The 16427-nt window shown below is 39.7% G+C and overlaps 1 protein-coding gene across 1 annotated transcript; it reads left to right on the top strand.

The window, feature by feature from the left end:
* The first annotated feature begins 701 nt into the window (after positions 1-701).
* Positions 702-1725, top strand: LOC129723480 (trypsin-1-like). The gene is made up of 2 exons (XM_055677718.1): positions 702-833; positions 902-1725. The coding sequence occupies exons 1-2, from the start codon at positions 776-778 to the stop codon at positions 1663-1665; spliced, it is 822 nt and encodes a 273-aa protein (XP_055533693.1). The 5' UTR covers positions 702-775; the 3' UTR covers positions 1666-1725.
* Positions 1726-16427: the final 14702 nt, after the last annotated feature.

The raw sequence follows: 16427 nt of genomic DNA, 5'->3' as shown, positions 1-16427 counted from the left end.
CTGTACTCCAAAATGTCATAAAATTGAGAACCAAAACCTTAAAAATCTGTAATATTGAATCCAGCACCCAGAAATTTTAAGCCCGACAAATAATTCCCTGAAATATTTTATTATAAATATAAAATCTGAAATTCGAATCAGGCTTCTAGGATTTCATTTTAATTTTGAGATCAGCTTTGACGATTTCACCCCCTTCTACTTTTGAAAAATCATTGAACAATCGGACAATGTTTGGACTGACCCAAGATTAGATTGAATTCGAACATCATAATTGGGTTAATTATTCTATTATTGTTATATCCATTTAAGGTGTCTTGCCTACAATTCGTTTTGATTTGATCTTATATTTCTCCAACGAAGCTGTACAAACGAGTTGACGATCTACGAAAATATCATTTGACTCACAAGTGATGAGAGTTATTTGGGATTTTTGTTTAAATATAAGATATAATATATAATACTATAATATAATATAATATATAATACTATATATAATACTATATATAATACCGAAAAATCCCATTTATCTCAAAAGATATTTCCATGGGAAATGCTACGTAACGGCTGCAATATACAATGCAATAAAAGCAGCTAAGATAAAGCTTATCGGTACTAGCGCACAACTCTTCGTCCAATTTGCGATTGAAATAATCCTAATCAAGTTATTGCCCCGAAACGTAGACAGTCTCTGAAATCCCAATCTGAGATACGATTTGTAAAACAATATATAAACTCTAAAGCCTTCAATTGCTCCATCGTTAGTGTTTCTCCAATCATGAAACTGGTGGGATTGTTTGTGGTTTGTTTGGTGGCTGCCGTCACGGCTGCTCCTGGTACGTATTGAAAGTCCATCCTGTGGACCTTCGCCAGTTTTAACCTCAGTGTTTCTTTCATTCGAAAGGACGCGATTACATCGAACTTGCGCGTGGCGGTCGCGTCGTCGGAGGCACCAATGCGGAACCCAACGAATTCCCAAGCATTCTCTCCATGCAGCGGTTGATCCTGACAGCGTCAGCTCACATCTGCGGAGCCTCCATCATCAACCCGGGCTGGGCGATGACTGCTGCCCACTGTATTACGGAGTCACCTGCTGGAGCCCGATTCACTGTCTGGGCCGGAGCCCATAACATCGGTATAGCGGAAGGAAACCGACAGGTTGTGAACGTCGCTGATTCGATTGTCCATCCGGATTATCTGGGAGGAGTTAACCCATCTGACATCGCCGTTTTACGCCTGGAAAGCACTCTAACTATCAACCAGTTCGTTCAACCTTCGGTGCTTCCCGCACAAGGGGATTTGGCCACTCCCGGACCGGCAACTCTGGCAGGATGGGGTAGTACATCTACGAGTATTATTCCCAGTATGCCGGTAATCCTCCAGAAGGTCGAGAAACCGATCATTGATTACGACACTTGTGAGGAGGCAAACGGTGGAGCAGGAAATTCACCACTCGGACCAACCAACGTTTGCACGGGACCACTAACCGGTGGAGTTTCCGCTTGCTCGGGTGACTCCGGTGGTCCACTGTACGTGATCGAGAATGGTGTCCAGACCCAGGTCGGTATCGTTTCCTGGGGATGGATGCCGTGCGGTTCCGTCGGTCGCCCCTCCGTTTATGTTGGCGTTGCGAGCTATCGCTCCTGGGTAGACGCACAGCTGAGCTAGAGAGAGCTTGTGTACGATTCGGAACAATAAATGGAAAACTGTTTTGAAGTTTGATTCTTATATTGCTTGATTGTTTTCTTTTTCAACAACTTAATATTGAAACGGAACCAGTTTTATTGACGGTATCACGTGCTATCATAACTGTGCCTGGTATGACTTTCCATTTTTTTTTCAAAAAAAGCTTATGTAAAAAGAGTACCGATGATTACGAATATTTTTAAAACCAGAACGACTTGTTTTATCGATGTGACGTATTTGGCTAAGCTGTAGGTAATATTTTTTTCTTTCATAGATAATCGCGCGGTGTCGTTGTGAGATGTGTTAGTGTGGCTTATGGCGGCTGTGTGCTAGGAGAATGGTGAAAATATGGTAATTTTTTTGCAGCTCCACATCTTCAGGACACGACGGTATGACTGACGTGCTTTATTTCTTAGGTACTTTACGATAGTTTTTTGCAGAAGTCTGCTTTCTGAAATACGATATATTGTTATTTTGTGACTCTAACTTTTGTATACAAATGATACTTTCTAAACGATTTGTTGTTGCTGTTATTGTTCTACTCGTAAGCTAGCATGTACAAATTTAGTCACCATTGTCTATGCGCTCACTGTTGCGAGAAGGTGATTTACTGAAAAGTGGTTCAACCAGCAGCAAGCAGAGCTGCGGAAAGGCGCAGCGCAGCAGGCGGCGATTTCATATTTAATATGTTCGTATGGTTTTTGCTGCAATAGCAGCCTTCCACAGCGGACGGACCAGCAGAGGAAATTAGTGGACCACCCTAGTGATTTCAGATCCCTTTTCACAGCTCTGAATGGTGGAGGAACGACTTCGTCAGCACATCTCTCTCCACGATAACTGGAGTTACGGATGCTATCGAGCAGCTCAAAAAAAAAAAAAAAAAAAACAAATCAGCTGGAAAGGATGGCATCGCAGCGGAGCGTTTCAAGCTATTTGTTGGCTTTCTGTCTACATCAGCTAACAGTCAGGATCTGGAATACAGAGCAGCCACCAGAGGAGTTGAAGGAGAGAGATATGCCCAATCTCCCAGCTGGTCTCGAGGTACGATGCTGGCTTAACAAGCCAGTCGTCGTATGTTCGAGTCTCGGCTCGGGAGAGACTGTTAGTGTCAGTAGGATCGTAGCGCTAGCCCCGCAACTGTCCTGTACACTCAACAGTTGGCTGCGAAGTCTGTGTATAATAAACAGAAGGTCGAGTTCCGATACGGAATGTAGCACCAAGGCTTTGCTTTTTATACCAGAAGAGCGGCAAGTTGGAATGTACGAGCTACCGAGCGATCACGATTCTCAACGCAGCCTATGCTCTCCCAGATCAGCTTCTGCTGTATCTCACCGCTAGCACGACCAAATCTTTACGCTGCGGTAGATCCTACAAAAATGTCGCGAATACCAAGTCCTCACGCACACCCTATTCATCGATTTTGAGGCCGCTTACGACACTATCGACGGCGTAGAGTTATAGAAAAATATTGGATGAAAATAGTTTCCCTGCGAAACTAACAAGACTGATTAGGGCCACGATATGTGGTGTACAGTACTGTGTGAAGATTTCGGGTGTGGTATCAAACCCGTTTGAAACACGCAAGGGACTTCAAAAAAGCGATAGTCTTTCCTGCCTCCTGTCCAGCATTGCGCTTGAAGGTGTTATGGAACGTGCGGCCTTTAACCCTTTATAAGGCAGTGGCAACTATATTGCCACCAACGAAAAACAAAATTTTTTTGTTGCTCCAAGAATTTTCTTTATAAATTTTGCTTAAACAAGGTCTTCTGGGGGTCTCTTGCAACACTCCAAGTTTCCTAAAACTGCTAGAAGTGTGCAATGTTAATTTGGGGATAATTTTTACATTCAATTTACGTTTTACTGAACTTGTGTCGGCTCCAAGCGCAGTTTTTACAGCCTTATAAAGGGACATGCGGGGCGCGATCTCCAGTAAATCTAGCCAGTTCATCTGCTTCGCTAACAATGTAGACATTGTCGGAAGGACTTTCCGGGCGGATGATGAACAGTACGCCAAGGTGAAACGTGAAGCAGAAAAGGTTGAATTGAAGGTAAATATGTCGAAGAACAAGTATCTGCTAGTAGGGGAAACCAAACGCAATAAGACTCGCATATGCAGTAGCGTAGTGATCGACGGAGATAAGTTCGAGGTGGTTGAATTTGTGTTCCTCGGATCGCTGGTAACGTCAGACAGCAACTGCAGCAGAGAAATCTGCAGACGTATTGTAGCTTAAAGTCGTGCCTACTATGGACTCCACAAGACGTTGAGGTGTGGCAAACTTCACCCTCGTACCAAGTGCACCATGTACAAGACGCTAATAAGACCGGTAGTCTTGTACGAGCATGAAACATGGACAATGCTTGAAAAGGACTTGCAAGCACCAGCCGTTTTCGAACGACGTGTGTTTATCTTCGGTAGAGTATGTGAGGATGGCGTACGGAGGCGAAGAATGAACCACAAGCTGGCGCAACTCTTCGGTGAACCCAGTATCCAGAAAGTTGCTAAAGCTGGAAGGGTACAATGGGCGGGACATGCTGTAAGAATGCCGGACAACAATCCCATAAAAATGGTGTTCGTTCCGAATCCGGGCGGTACAAGACGTAGAGGCGCGCAACGAGCTAGGTTATTGGCCCAAGTGGAGCAAGATCTGGGAAATGTAGGACGCTCAAGAAACTAGTGACAAGTTGCTGCCATGGACCGGGTGCGTAGGGGTAACATAACGAGGTAACGAGGTGGAATCCTGAGGGATGTTACACCAGGAAAGTAAGTAAGTTTCACAGCGCTGGATTTTGGATCCCCGGTCTTACTAGAGATTTTAACCGGATCTTGTGCATTCGTTTTCAGCCGTTTGCAGCCGTGCGTGCGCTGCTACCCTGTATTCAAACCTGTCGGTTTCAATATTATGACCAATGGACCTTTTCAGCGCCTCTAAATTATTCAATTGAAGTAAATAAAAGAGCTATAAAAAGAGATAAAAAACCTACATTAATCCACCTAGCGGTCAGACCCAGCCTTTCTCATTCAAACTTTTATTTGTTTAAATAGATTGACATGAACGCTTCAATCTAATAAATGTATATTCACTCTTTAGGTTCTAAATCTTTTTTTTTTGTTCATCTATAATTTATTTGACACGGCACAAATACAATTTAATGTTTAACGGCGCCAATTATATCTGGTAGCTTACTTTCTAAAGTATCTTAATAACTATAAGCAAATTTTTTATCCTCGCTGCCGACTACGAGCTGAAACTAAATGTAACTTAAAGCTATAATATTTTGCATTAAAAGCACTGGTTTACTGTATGATGGTTTTCATTGCCATAGGTAAGCACATGTTCCGCTGCTGGGCCAAGATATTACGGACTGGCATATTGGGTTGTCTCCCTCGGGCCTTGAGAGTATCGTGCGGGTCTGATTGCTGTTTCCGGATCCGGGGTCTTAACGTGTTCTTGTCGTTTGGTTGGATGTAGGCGGAAGGGGATAGGACTAAACTGGGGTGTGGATGGATTTCAGGAAAACGTATATAAGGAACATGTAGGATAGGTCACGGCTCGCCAAGACATCACGAACAGGAACAGCCAACTGCCTAGCTTCGGCCTGCTGGGAAGCTATTAATCTAGACCTGGCGTCACGGTGTACAGGGCATGACCAAACAACGTGCTCTATGTCGTGATAACCTTCACCACAGGCACAGATACCACTTTCCCCGAGTCCAACACGACGGAGATGCGCGTCAAATCTATAGTGATTGGACATAAGCCGGGATATCACGCAAATGAAATCCCGACCTACATCCAACCCCTTGAACCACGGCTTCTAAAACATTGATGTAGTAATCTATACATATAAATATGCAGTCCGGTCTGTCTGTCTGTCTGATCCATATAGGCTCGAAAACTACCGAACCGATCGACGTGAAAATTTGTATGTAGGAACTTTTGATGCCGATAAAGGTTCCTATGATAGTTTGAGACCCCTCCCTCTTCTGGCAGGGGAGGTCCCATACAAATGAAACATAAATTTCTGCACAGCTCAAGAACAAACCAAGCAAATGAAACCGAATTTGGCATGTGGATGTTTTAAGGGGTAATAAAAATGTCCATAATAGTTGGACGCCCCTCTCTTTTCTGGAAGGGAGGGGTTTCATACAAATGAAACATAAATTTCTGCACATCTCAAGAACTAATCAACTAAATGGAACCAAATTTGGCAGGTAAATGTTTTTAGTAGTAAAAAATATGTCCATAATATTTTGACACCCCTCCTTCTTTTGAAAGGAAAGGGTGCCATACAAATGAAACACAAATTTCTGCACATCTCGAGAACTAACCGAGTAAATGGAACCAAATTTGGCATGTGAATGTTTTTAGGGGTAACAAATTTGTTCCATAATCGACCTCAGGCAGCATTTTGGATTGTAAAATGGCAACTTCCGGTTTTTGGAAAACGGCCTGAAATGGACGATTCCCATTAAATATGAGTATCTCCGGAATCAGAAAGATGGACAGAAGCTAAAAATTGATCACAGACACAATCTTGAATTTTAACATGGTGACTTCCGGTGTCTGGCAAATAGCCGGAAATGACCAAATACCATTCAATATGAATGTTTTCGGAACCAAAATTACGCCCAGATGACAAAAATTGATTTCACAGGCAAAATGACGACTTTCGGTTTCTAAAAAACAGCCCAAAGTGACCAAATACTACCCAATATGAGAATCTCCGGAGCCAGAATGTTGCAAGAAGCTAAAAATTGACCTCAGACACCATTATCAATTGTAGGATGGCAACTTTGGGTTTCTGGAAAACAGCCAAAGATGACCGATTCCCGTCCAACATGAGTATCTCCGGATCTAGAATGATACACAGCAGCTGAAATCGACCAAAGACCTCATTTTGGATTCTAGGTTAACGACTTCCGGTTCCTGGAAAACAGCCGGAAATGATCGAATAACATCCAATATGGGTGTTTCTTCAACCAGAATGACGCTCAGAGGCCAGAAATTATCTTAAATACCATTTTGAAATCCAAGATGGCGACTACCGGTTTGTGAAAAACAGCTTAAAATAAACAAATACTATCCAATATGAGTATCTCTGGAACCAGAATGATGCAAGGAGCTAACAATTGACCTCAGGCACCATTTTGAATTGCTTAATGGCAACTTCTAGGAAACAGTCGCAAATGACCGAATAATACTCAATATGAATATTTCCGTTATCGAGATGACGCATAGAAACCAAACATTGACCTTGGATACCATTTTGAATTTAAAGATGACCACTTTTAGTTTCTGGAAAACAACCAGAATAATTAAATACCTCCCCATATAAGTATTTCCGGTGTTAGATTGATGCCAGAAAATCTGCTGAAAATGACCGAATACCACCCAATATGAATATATTCAGAATTAAGGCGATGTACAGAAGCCAAAAGTCGAGGATGTTGTCATTTTGATAAAACCAATCATTTTAAACGATTTGTTATTCGACTTTGATTATATCCTATGACCGATTCGTCGTGCGTTTGCAGATTTTAAACACATCGCAAGGAATCAATGAATTTGGTAAGTTCAAATTGTACGATACCACATTCAAATTATGTTGAGACCACATATACTGATCAAAGCAGGTATAGCTTTCAATAGTCTTTGAATTTCTTTTCTTTCCATAACTTTTGAGCCACATATCAAATTGTTATGAAGTTTGTTATTTGTAAGTATGAGAGATGACTCGTTCGTATGACACTAGTTATGTTCAAATAAGTCGTGTAATCTTTGAGATAATAGAATTTCGTTGTTTTATTAACAATTTAATACTTAACGGTTGCTTAGTTCGATTATAATCAAATGAAATGGGAACGTACTTATTATTTGACACTTGTTTTGTGAAAATCGGTTCAACCATCTCTGAGAAAAGTGAGTGAGTCCAAGTAGTCTTTGGAATATGTTACTTTTCATAGCTGGATTTCAAATTTTTTAACATAACAGGGCAAATAACAGTCAGATTGCAAAACAAATCAATAGGGTTTTATGGGGCAACTAGACCTTCCATTTGACACTGATTTTATGAAAATCGGCTCAGCCATCTTTGAGAAACATGAGTGAGATTAAACAGTCTTCAAAACACGTTTCTTTAAATAACTTTTGAACCACAAGTTCAATCTTTAAGTAATTTAAAAGTTAAGAGTTTTTCAAATAGCCCGTTCATTTGAAATCAATTTTGTTCAAATCGGTATTGTAGTTTTCGAGATAATGATATTTCATGATTTTTACATTTTGATACATAACCTCTAAACTAAAATTCCGATCACAATGAAATTTAATAGGGTATTATGGAACATCAAGACCTTTCATTTGCAATTAATTTCATGAAAATTGGTCCAGCCATCTCCGAGAAAAGTGAGTGAGAATAAAAATCTGCACATACACACACACACACACATACACACACACATACACACACACATACACACACACATACACACACACACACAAACAAAAAATGTTCAGCTCGTCGAGCTGAGTCGAGTGATATATGCCATTCGGCCTTTTGGAGCACTTTCATACTTTCGGTTTTGCAAGTGATTGCTATACCTTTCTAGGAGAAAGGCAAAAACATTGAGTTGACAATAACAATAGCAAGCAAAATTTTTTTTAACGATGAAAAATCTATTTTGCTGTCAACCCTTGCGACTCAGAAAGAAAGGGGGATAATTTTCCAAGCGATCGCAATCATTTCTCTCTCCCGATATTTATCGTACCACGATTCTTCTCATTTCAACCAAAATGCGCAAATAAAAACAGATTCGAAAGAAAGTTTGCAAGCTATGCCAAAAATAACAACAAATATTTGCAAATTGAAAAAACAAAATCGTCCACGGACTCAGAAAATCTACAGCAAATGGATTTCAGTGTGTCACTTCAAATGTTTGGATTCTTTAGTCCTTGAAGTTTTCAGAAAAAGTTTCTTGAATCATTAAAAACATTCAAACCCAACTTGCAACAAATTCGTTCTGAAATAAATAATTCAATAACCTAAATTAAGTACAATTTGCGTGTTGCCCCCCCCCCTCCCCTAGTTTTTGACATTGGTGCAGAATTTTGTTTTCAATAGTGCACTTGCCTGCGCCTTGTCCTTACGCATGTCGTTGGAAGAGTTCAAGCGCAAAACCAAAAGTTAAGTAATTTTTTAAGAAGTTGACAGTTTGTACTCGTTCAGCACATTACGTCTGGTGAAAACCTGGCTGAAGTCAACAATGGTTGAACAGCGGTTGAGTGCTCTCTGCTTGCTGAGTGTTTCATCGGCAGATTGTTAACAACAATCGTGACAAAATACAGAATTAGCGCTGGAGCTTTTTATACCACAAAAGATCGAAATAATGGTCGCAGTGGTCCAAATCTTATAAAAACAAAGATGATTTTAAATTAACGACATTGTTATTGTTATCCTTCTACAGTACGTTTAGTGTAAATTAAATTACAGTTAAGTTTAGTTAAGTGTTATTAAAAAAATGCCATTCAGTGTTGATTACTAATATGTCCAAAGGTTTAAATGAACTTAAGAGTTTTTACTAAAGAACATCTATATAGGTCGAATATAGGTTGGACAAAGAATGAACAAATTTTCCACTCTGATATTAAGGACAATTATTCACTAGTTGCCTTGATGTAAAAATCACTAAACACTAGTAATTATTTCTATTTTTCAAAATACTATTTTTTACTTTAAAAATTTTGAAGACCTTGCGCCTCCTCCCCCCCCTATTTCTGGCTACGCCCATGTATGTGAGATTAATAAAAAATAATTAAAATAATGAGAAGTATTAGGGTATGTAAAGCAGATCTCGTTTGGCTGCCTTCCATAGCTGAAATATTCGAATTTTTCACGTATAAAACGCAAAAAAATAATAACAATATTCGTAAACCTATGGAAAGTGTCCATTATGTTATGCTAAGATAAATGGAAAAACTTATATTAGCCCAATTCACGACATATTACCAGCTGTTATTGTGCTGATTTCTGCGGCTGAAAACATGAATTGAAATAAGTTATTACAACAACATTGCAGCGCAACCATTCACCGTATAAAGTCATTGAAACAATACTGATATCACAGACTAACAGACATAACACTTTGAAAAATTTTTCAATAATATCATTTACGTTAGTAACACTAGCACCATCTGCTGCCGTGTTTGCGTTTCGTCTCGTTTTTCGACATCAGCGCTAGCGTACGTGCATGTGTCAAATTGGGAACTACAAAATATGTATAAAATTACATGACAGCGCTACAGACGGCGTTATCGCGCGATGACTGTTACTCGATTGAAAATTTTGAAATGATCGTTTTTTGTGGCAATGGAGCTGGGTTCCAGTGTTACGTCTGTTAGTCTGTGCTTAATATAAATGAATTATAAATTACATCAATAAGTATTAGGGCATGTAAAGAAGATCCCAGTTGAGTGCCTTTCATAGCTGAAATTTTCTAACTTTAAAAGTAGAAAGCGCAAAAAATAATAAAAATAGATTCGAAAAACATATGGAAAATGTCCACTATGTTGTGTTCCCAAAAAAGTGATGAACTTTTATGAGACTAATTTATGACATATTAATGGTTGTTGTTGTTCTGGCTTTTGTGGCTGAAAACATGAACAAGAAAATGCTAACATGTGGACAAACTCTTAGAATATCGATAAGTTATTACAACAACATTGGAGCGCCCGCACTGACGGGTCACGCTCCTCCACAATCGCATTCACCACACAAAGCCATCCAAACAGACCATCCACACGCTCTCGCAAAAAATTGCCATTCATTACGTTTATTGGCATTCACATGTAAAGGGCATTCAATATGAGCGTGTTATATTTTTCAGTGTATGATGAAAATTGAAAAAAAAAAACAGCAGGAAAAAAACCTGAAATTGTAATCCACACATGCGAAATTTGCTTGCACCTTTTTTTACTGGGTATAAGCTCGAATATCAACACACAGAGCCGGATTTAAGGGGGGGCCCAGGGGGCCCGGGCCCCCACAAAACGAGAAAAAGTTCTTTTCTCTATCAAAAATGAGATTCAATCAAAAGTTCAATTTACAGCAAGAAAATTTGAACAGACCATTTCAATTTGAAACTTTTCTTCAGTGTTATTTTTTCGCGAGCGCCAATATCACAACCACATCCAAGATCCTTCGATTCTCTTGGAATGACACACATTAACACACCATTTGAATCGAACCAGCGCGCATAGGAGATCAAGCAGGAAAGAAAATACATAAACAAGTTTTTTTAATGCATTGCTGTTGATTTCGAAAATAAGTTTACTTGTCCGAATCAGGGATACCAGATTTGCGTTGTAAAATGCAAATGTTCAGAGTCCGTGTGCAGATTTTATTGACCTGCAGATGTGTGTAGTTTTTTCCTAGTTTCTGTAGATTATTGCCAGCGTAGCCTTATATTTGCGCAGTCTTACTCGAATTGTGTGCAAATTCTTGCCTGCGGATCGCATTTTTTTTCAAATTGCGGCAGGTTTTTTTCAGATATCAAGAAAAAATTTCCGGATTTTGAGCAGTTGCAGACATCTTTCGAAAACATCTGGCATCTCTGGTCCAAATCAGTTAGATCTGGCTATAAACAGTGAGCAAGAACCGAATTTATTATTACATTTATTCAAAATGAGCTGTCACCACAACACCTCGCGTATATCAAAGTGGAGCTTAAAAAAGATGATTACATCAAGAAAAAAATCAAAAACTCGTTAGTGCCTTGCAAAAATTATTTTATTTAAGGATTTATTTGAGCCTAATGATCTCGAACGCAACTGGAGAAAGGTCTTTTTCGAAGATGAAACCGATTGAAAATAGGTTGCGTACGACTATGAAGAGTGGAAGGCTGTCAAACTTAGCATTGTTAAGTTGAGAGTACAATATTCTGAAGGAGCTGAATGTTGATTATTCAATCAATAAGTTCTCTGCAAAAAAAAAACTCGTAAAAAAAATCTAGCAAATTTTTGGTAACTTTACAATAACAAATAAATGTTTTTAACCCGTACGATAAAAAAACGGGTTTGTTTTATTTTGGGGCCCCCACTGAAAACTGGGCCCCGGGCCCCTACAATCGTAAATCCGGCTCTAACACATAACAAAATTGAAACAAAAATTTGAACTTATCTTACTAAATCCATTGAAATTATTCCACATTCGAGCGTCTCTACAGCCTGCAGCAACTACTCACACCATTTACACTAATTTCAGCAAAGAAACTGATTGAAAAATACTTGAAATGTAAACCTTCATTATTCATAGCGAATTTCTTTATTCCACCAGCGCACCTCGTTTTGACCTGGAAGCGCACTAACTGCTGTCAAACCCCTTCTTTATTCGCTCGATTTTGACCCAGTTTTGACCTGCCGTGCTGCCCGAAGCGCACTGTAAAATTTGTCAGCTTCAACCCATCACCGCACGTGCTATGTTCGTAAACAATTATTTGGCATCTCTTTCTTACTTGCGTCTTAAATGGCGATGACGTTTCATTATTCCTGGACAGTTTTGCCCGCACACAGTGGAATAAAGAAATTTGCTATCAGAGAATTCACACGTGCTGGCGATAGCCGTGCTGCCAGTTCCTCTCTGTTCAGGTGTCAATTTATTGCAATAACAAATATAATTTTAGCTCTTGCTCGTTTTCAGCCTCAAATTTTCGCTATTGAGTTTTGACATCCACTTAGTTCATGTTTCGGACTTTTCGCTACTATGACTATGTATTTTACAGTACCTTTTATCACAACATCTTTTATTAATAATAGCATAGCATAGCATGGCATATTTGATCGCCCGTGTGTTGCCCGCGATTGACCAGAAACAGCTGAAATTGCACAAAGAACCGACAAAATGGTGCCTAGCAGTAGCGAGCCATTTTCAATGTACAATTCCTGGTGATCTTCTTTTGACTGGTCAATAACGTAGCTGGCCACGTTCAATGCAGATCAATTGAGGAAGGGATATCGGGATGGTTAGTTTAATAACGTTTGCGGTAAAAAATTGACTTTTTTATGATGGTGATGAAAGAAGCACAGGAGGGTTGTGTGCAAAGCCACGACCGCAAGGTTGAAGTAGAATATTTTTACACTACTCTATTTACGGCTGTACATTAACCTACGGCTGGGCGAATCGGTTCGCGCCGCTTTTCGCGTTTAGCCTGGCAGAGGCCTAATGCGCACGGCCAACACAATAGTAAGGTGTTTTCACATTGAAAGTTAGACACGGCTTCACTGGAGTGAGTGTTGGCAAATGCATCTACCGCTAATACCGCCGCTATCGTACGAAAGCGCTTCGTTTCATGTGGGGAATAATATCAACAACGAAAAATGACGCGCGTCTAAGCACACCCGAACTGTTTCGCCATGCCGCTTCCATTTACTTCCTTATAACATCCGCCTCATGGCAGTACCGGCTGCACCTATCGCTGAGGCTGTTACCATACTACTACTGGTACCCAAAACTATAAACTCTTCAAATTAAGTGTTTTATTTGTCCTCAAAAGAACAATTGTTCAATTCCATATCGGATATAATGCAATCGCAGCTCTGTAATATTACCGACAGTAATATTCTTCTGAACAAAATGATCCAACTTTTCCATTAGAGGATGTGCCGGCTGATGTACGGCAAAAATCTCACCCGATCGCTCGCGTTGGCTCTCAGTCTGACAGAGGCTTGAGACGTGGTGACCAACCACAGGGCAAGTGATTTGTTCAATTTGAAGGCAGCCACTGCTGAGTGCTGATATCTGCTGCTACTGCTGTCAACGTTTTGGACAGTCCATCCAGCTCACCTTCCGACTAATGAATGTAGCTAGTTTTCCCAGAAACACTCTTTTATAGCCGAAGGGTGCTACGAAATAGGCCACGCCTTTCTTTTCAGTTTTACCATTTTCTAATGTTCTTCAGACGAATTATTCCACAATTCGCATTTAATTTTTGTATCCAGCGAATAAACACCGATAGTGCTCTCACACATGCAACGATTTTACCCCTAACCGTATTGCGCCTTGTAACATCAAGCGATTTCGTTTGCAATTTGGCAGCTGGGAGACGACGAAATTCTGTTCATACTGATTGATTGAATCGACTTCATATTAGCTCTGCATAGTCGAACTAACTGCTTTTGTGAATGCGTTCTAACAGGGCAGTTTGTTATTCAAAGTCGGTTATGCTGATCACAGCCTTTGCGCTGCCCCAACAGTGGGGGGTTAACTCTATAGAGTAAAAATTAGACAACTACAACAGAATTTGATTGCATCCCGCACAGAATGTCTGCTTGTGTTGATGCCAGAAAATTATTGACTTTCAATTATTTGTTTATTTGCCTTGAAAAAGGCATTTTGCGATTAAAAATCGGTTGCTAATTACAACCTTTGAGCTGCCCTAGCATTGGGGGAATTAAGATACACGGACATCATGCACTGTGGAAGCTATTCTACATTCAGTAAATTAGACGGGTGCGACAGATTTAAATTGCTAGGATCCAACACAGAATGCTTGCTTGTGTTGTCAAAAAATATTAACTTTCAATGACTTGTTTATTTACTTTGAAAAAGGCATTTTGGTTTTCAAAATTGGATTTCCTGATGGCAATCCTCATGCTGCTCCAACACGGGGGTAATAATGGCAGTCTGGCGACACACGCTGAAAAGAACCGCGCTGCTCCTGAGACGTGGTGACCAACCACAGGGCTAGTGCTGCTGCTAAGGAAGGACGACTGCTGTTGTCGCTGTCTAGAACTGTTATGAGCGGCTTCGGCTGAAACAGGCTCTTATATAGGCCAAATAGCATGTTTTAAATTGCAAGGTATATGATTCTGTCGACCGTGCATGGGAAGCAATCATATAACGACCAACCAGAGGTCGAATTTTTCGTTTCGACAAGGCTTGACTATTTTCAATAGTACAATAGTGTGAATAATAAAATTACAATTTTCTTCTTTTGGGGATTTTCCAATCTATTGCTACAAGAACGAAGGAAATCCATCGAATACTAACCGATTTATTAGCATCTGAAATTGGACATATTTTTCGCTTTTTTCGGTTTTAGATTTCACATCTCTATGTAGCCGAACCTCCTGAGAGAAGTATTCTACTTCAAAAAACTAAGACAGATAATTGAGTTGGATAAATCTCCCATTAATGGTAATTATACTATCATATTTGCAAAAAATTTCTACGCCCTTGTAAGCGGCCTTCCGGCTGTTAACCGGAACATTCGCCATGGCGGACAAAAACATGCGTGTAGGCATGTTTTTAAGAGCTTTCTTCGTTTTTTCATTAATTCCTCCTCCGTTTTCGCGACAAAATTGTTGGAATAGACCTTGTGCTTCAAGTTTGCCTAGAAGTTCCCATCATCCACAAAATCGTTAAAAATCTGTCCACGTTGTATGTGGATGGCCCCAAAGATATTGATGATTACAAATATTTTTAGGGCTAAAACTGTTTGTTTGATAGGTGTGGCGATTTCGGCAAAATTGTAGATAATAATTTTGTCAAATCTAGAAAATCTATAACGAGCGTCTTAGCAGAGTGATTGAGATCAATCAAAGAAATAGTTATCGGTTTCCGTTATACTCTGCTAAATTTTTTGGAAATAAATATTGAAATTCAGTCCGCAAATATATATTTCGACTGTGACGTACAGTCTTCCTCGAAATATATATTTGCGGACTGAATTTCAATATTTATTTCCAAAAAATTTAGTAGAGTATAACGGAAACCGATAACTATTTCTTTGATTGAATAATTTTGTCTTTCCAAAAAAATATACACTCTAAGAAATTTATTTTTTTTTGTTCAAAATTACTTTTTTTTATTTTTCCATGTTTGCGTCTTCTTCAGTGGTTTACTTCGGCTCCCTTTTGCATAAGATTTCTGCAGAAAAACTGCCGAAGAAAACCACTGACGAAGACGTTCGATACCCTAGATAATGAATTTTTAATTTTTATTTTAACTTTTTTCCACAAAAAAATTTTTTTAAGAATATTTTTTTTGGAAAGACAAAATTGTTATCGATAGCTTTGCCGAATCAAAAATGATTTGAAAATATATTCAAACTGGGACATTTTTTGTGGAACTACGTAAAAGCATTTGTCAAAGCACTTCCAAACAGTTTTTCATGTTATCAGAAATTACTAATGTACAATAATTCAAATACATTGTTTGTAAAAAATGCACACGTCCGTCTGAAAAAAACCACTATAGTCTAAAACATTTTCTTATCAGTGGAAAATCAGTACTGTTAGCTAAATGCGTTTGCAAAAGCATGTTTTGAATCAAACGAACTTTGATATGAATTTTGGTCATTGACCGGTCATTCTAGCTGGCAATGCTCTCATTAACAGTGTACAATGCAGCAGTGGAGTAACTTGTTGAAATTGATCCCCGATAAACACAACTCCGTTTTAGACATCCCTATGAGTCCATCTTGCTGTACTGAAACCACCCTAGCAGCGGAGCATAGCAGCAGCTACACAACAGCAGGCGAGGATATTCCCGACGATGACGGCACGATGTTCACTTGAGCGTGGAGCTCCCATCGCCACACAGACGGCTGCGACGACGTCGTGGTTGTATGGAAGAGCAACCTGGCGAGCGAAGGGTCGTTCTCTCGCCTGCTGCTCATTCTCACCCTCTGACGGCGATTCATTTATTAATCAGCACTGCTAGCAGTCAGTAGGCCGGTGCATGCATGCCAC

Source organism: Wyeomyia smithii, chromosome 2 (genome assembly GCF_029784165.1).
Source record: "Wyeomyia smithii strain HCP4-BCI-WySm-NY-G18 chromosome 2, ASM2978416v1, whole genome shotgun sequence".
In the NCBI taxonomy this organism is placed as follows: Eukaryota; Metazoa; Arthropoda; class Insecta; order Diptera; family Culicidae; genus Wyeomyia; species Wyeomyia smithii.
Note: the sequence above shows the minus strand (reverse complement) of the source record. Positions and strands in the feature narration are given on the sequence as shown.

Excerpts from the sequence above, each read along its gene's own strand:
- LOC129723480 (XM_055677718.1), top strand. The coding sequence starts at position 776 with ATGAAACTGGTGGGATTGTTTGTGGTTTGTTTGGTGGCTGCCGTCACG. Across the intron at positions 834-901 it reads TGCCGTCACGGCTGCTCCTG|GACGCGATTACATCGAACTT; the intron begins GTACGTATTGAA and ends TTCATTCGAAAG.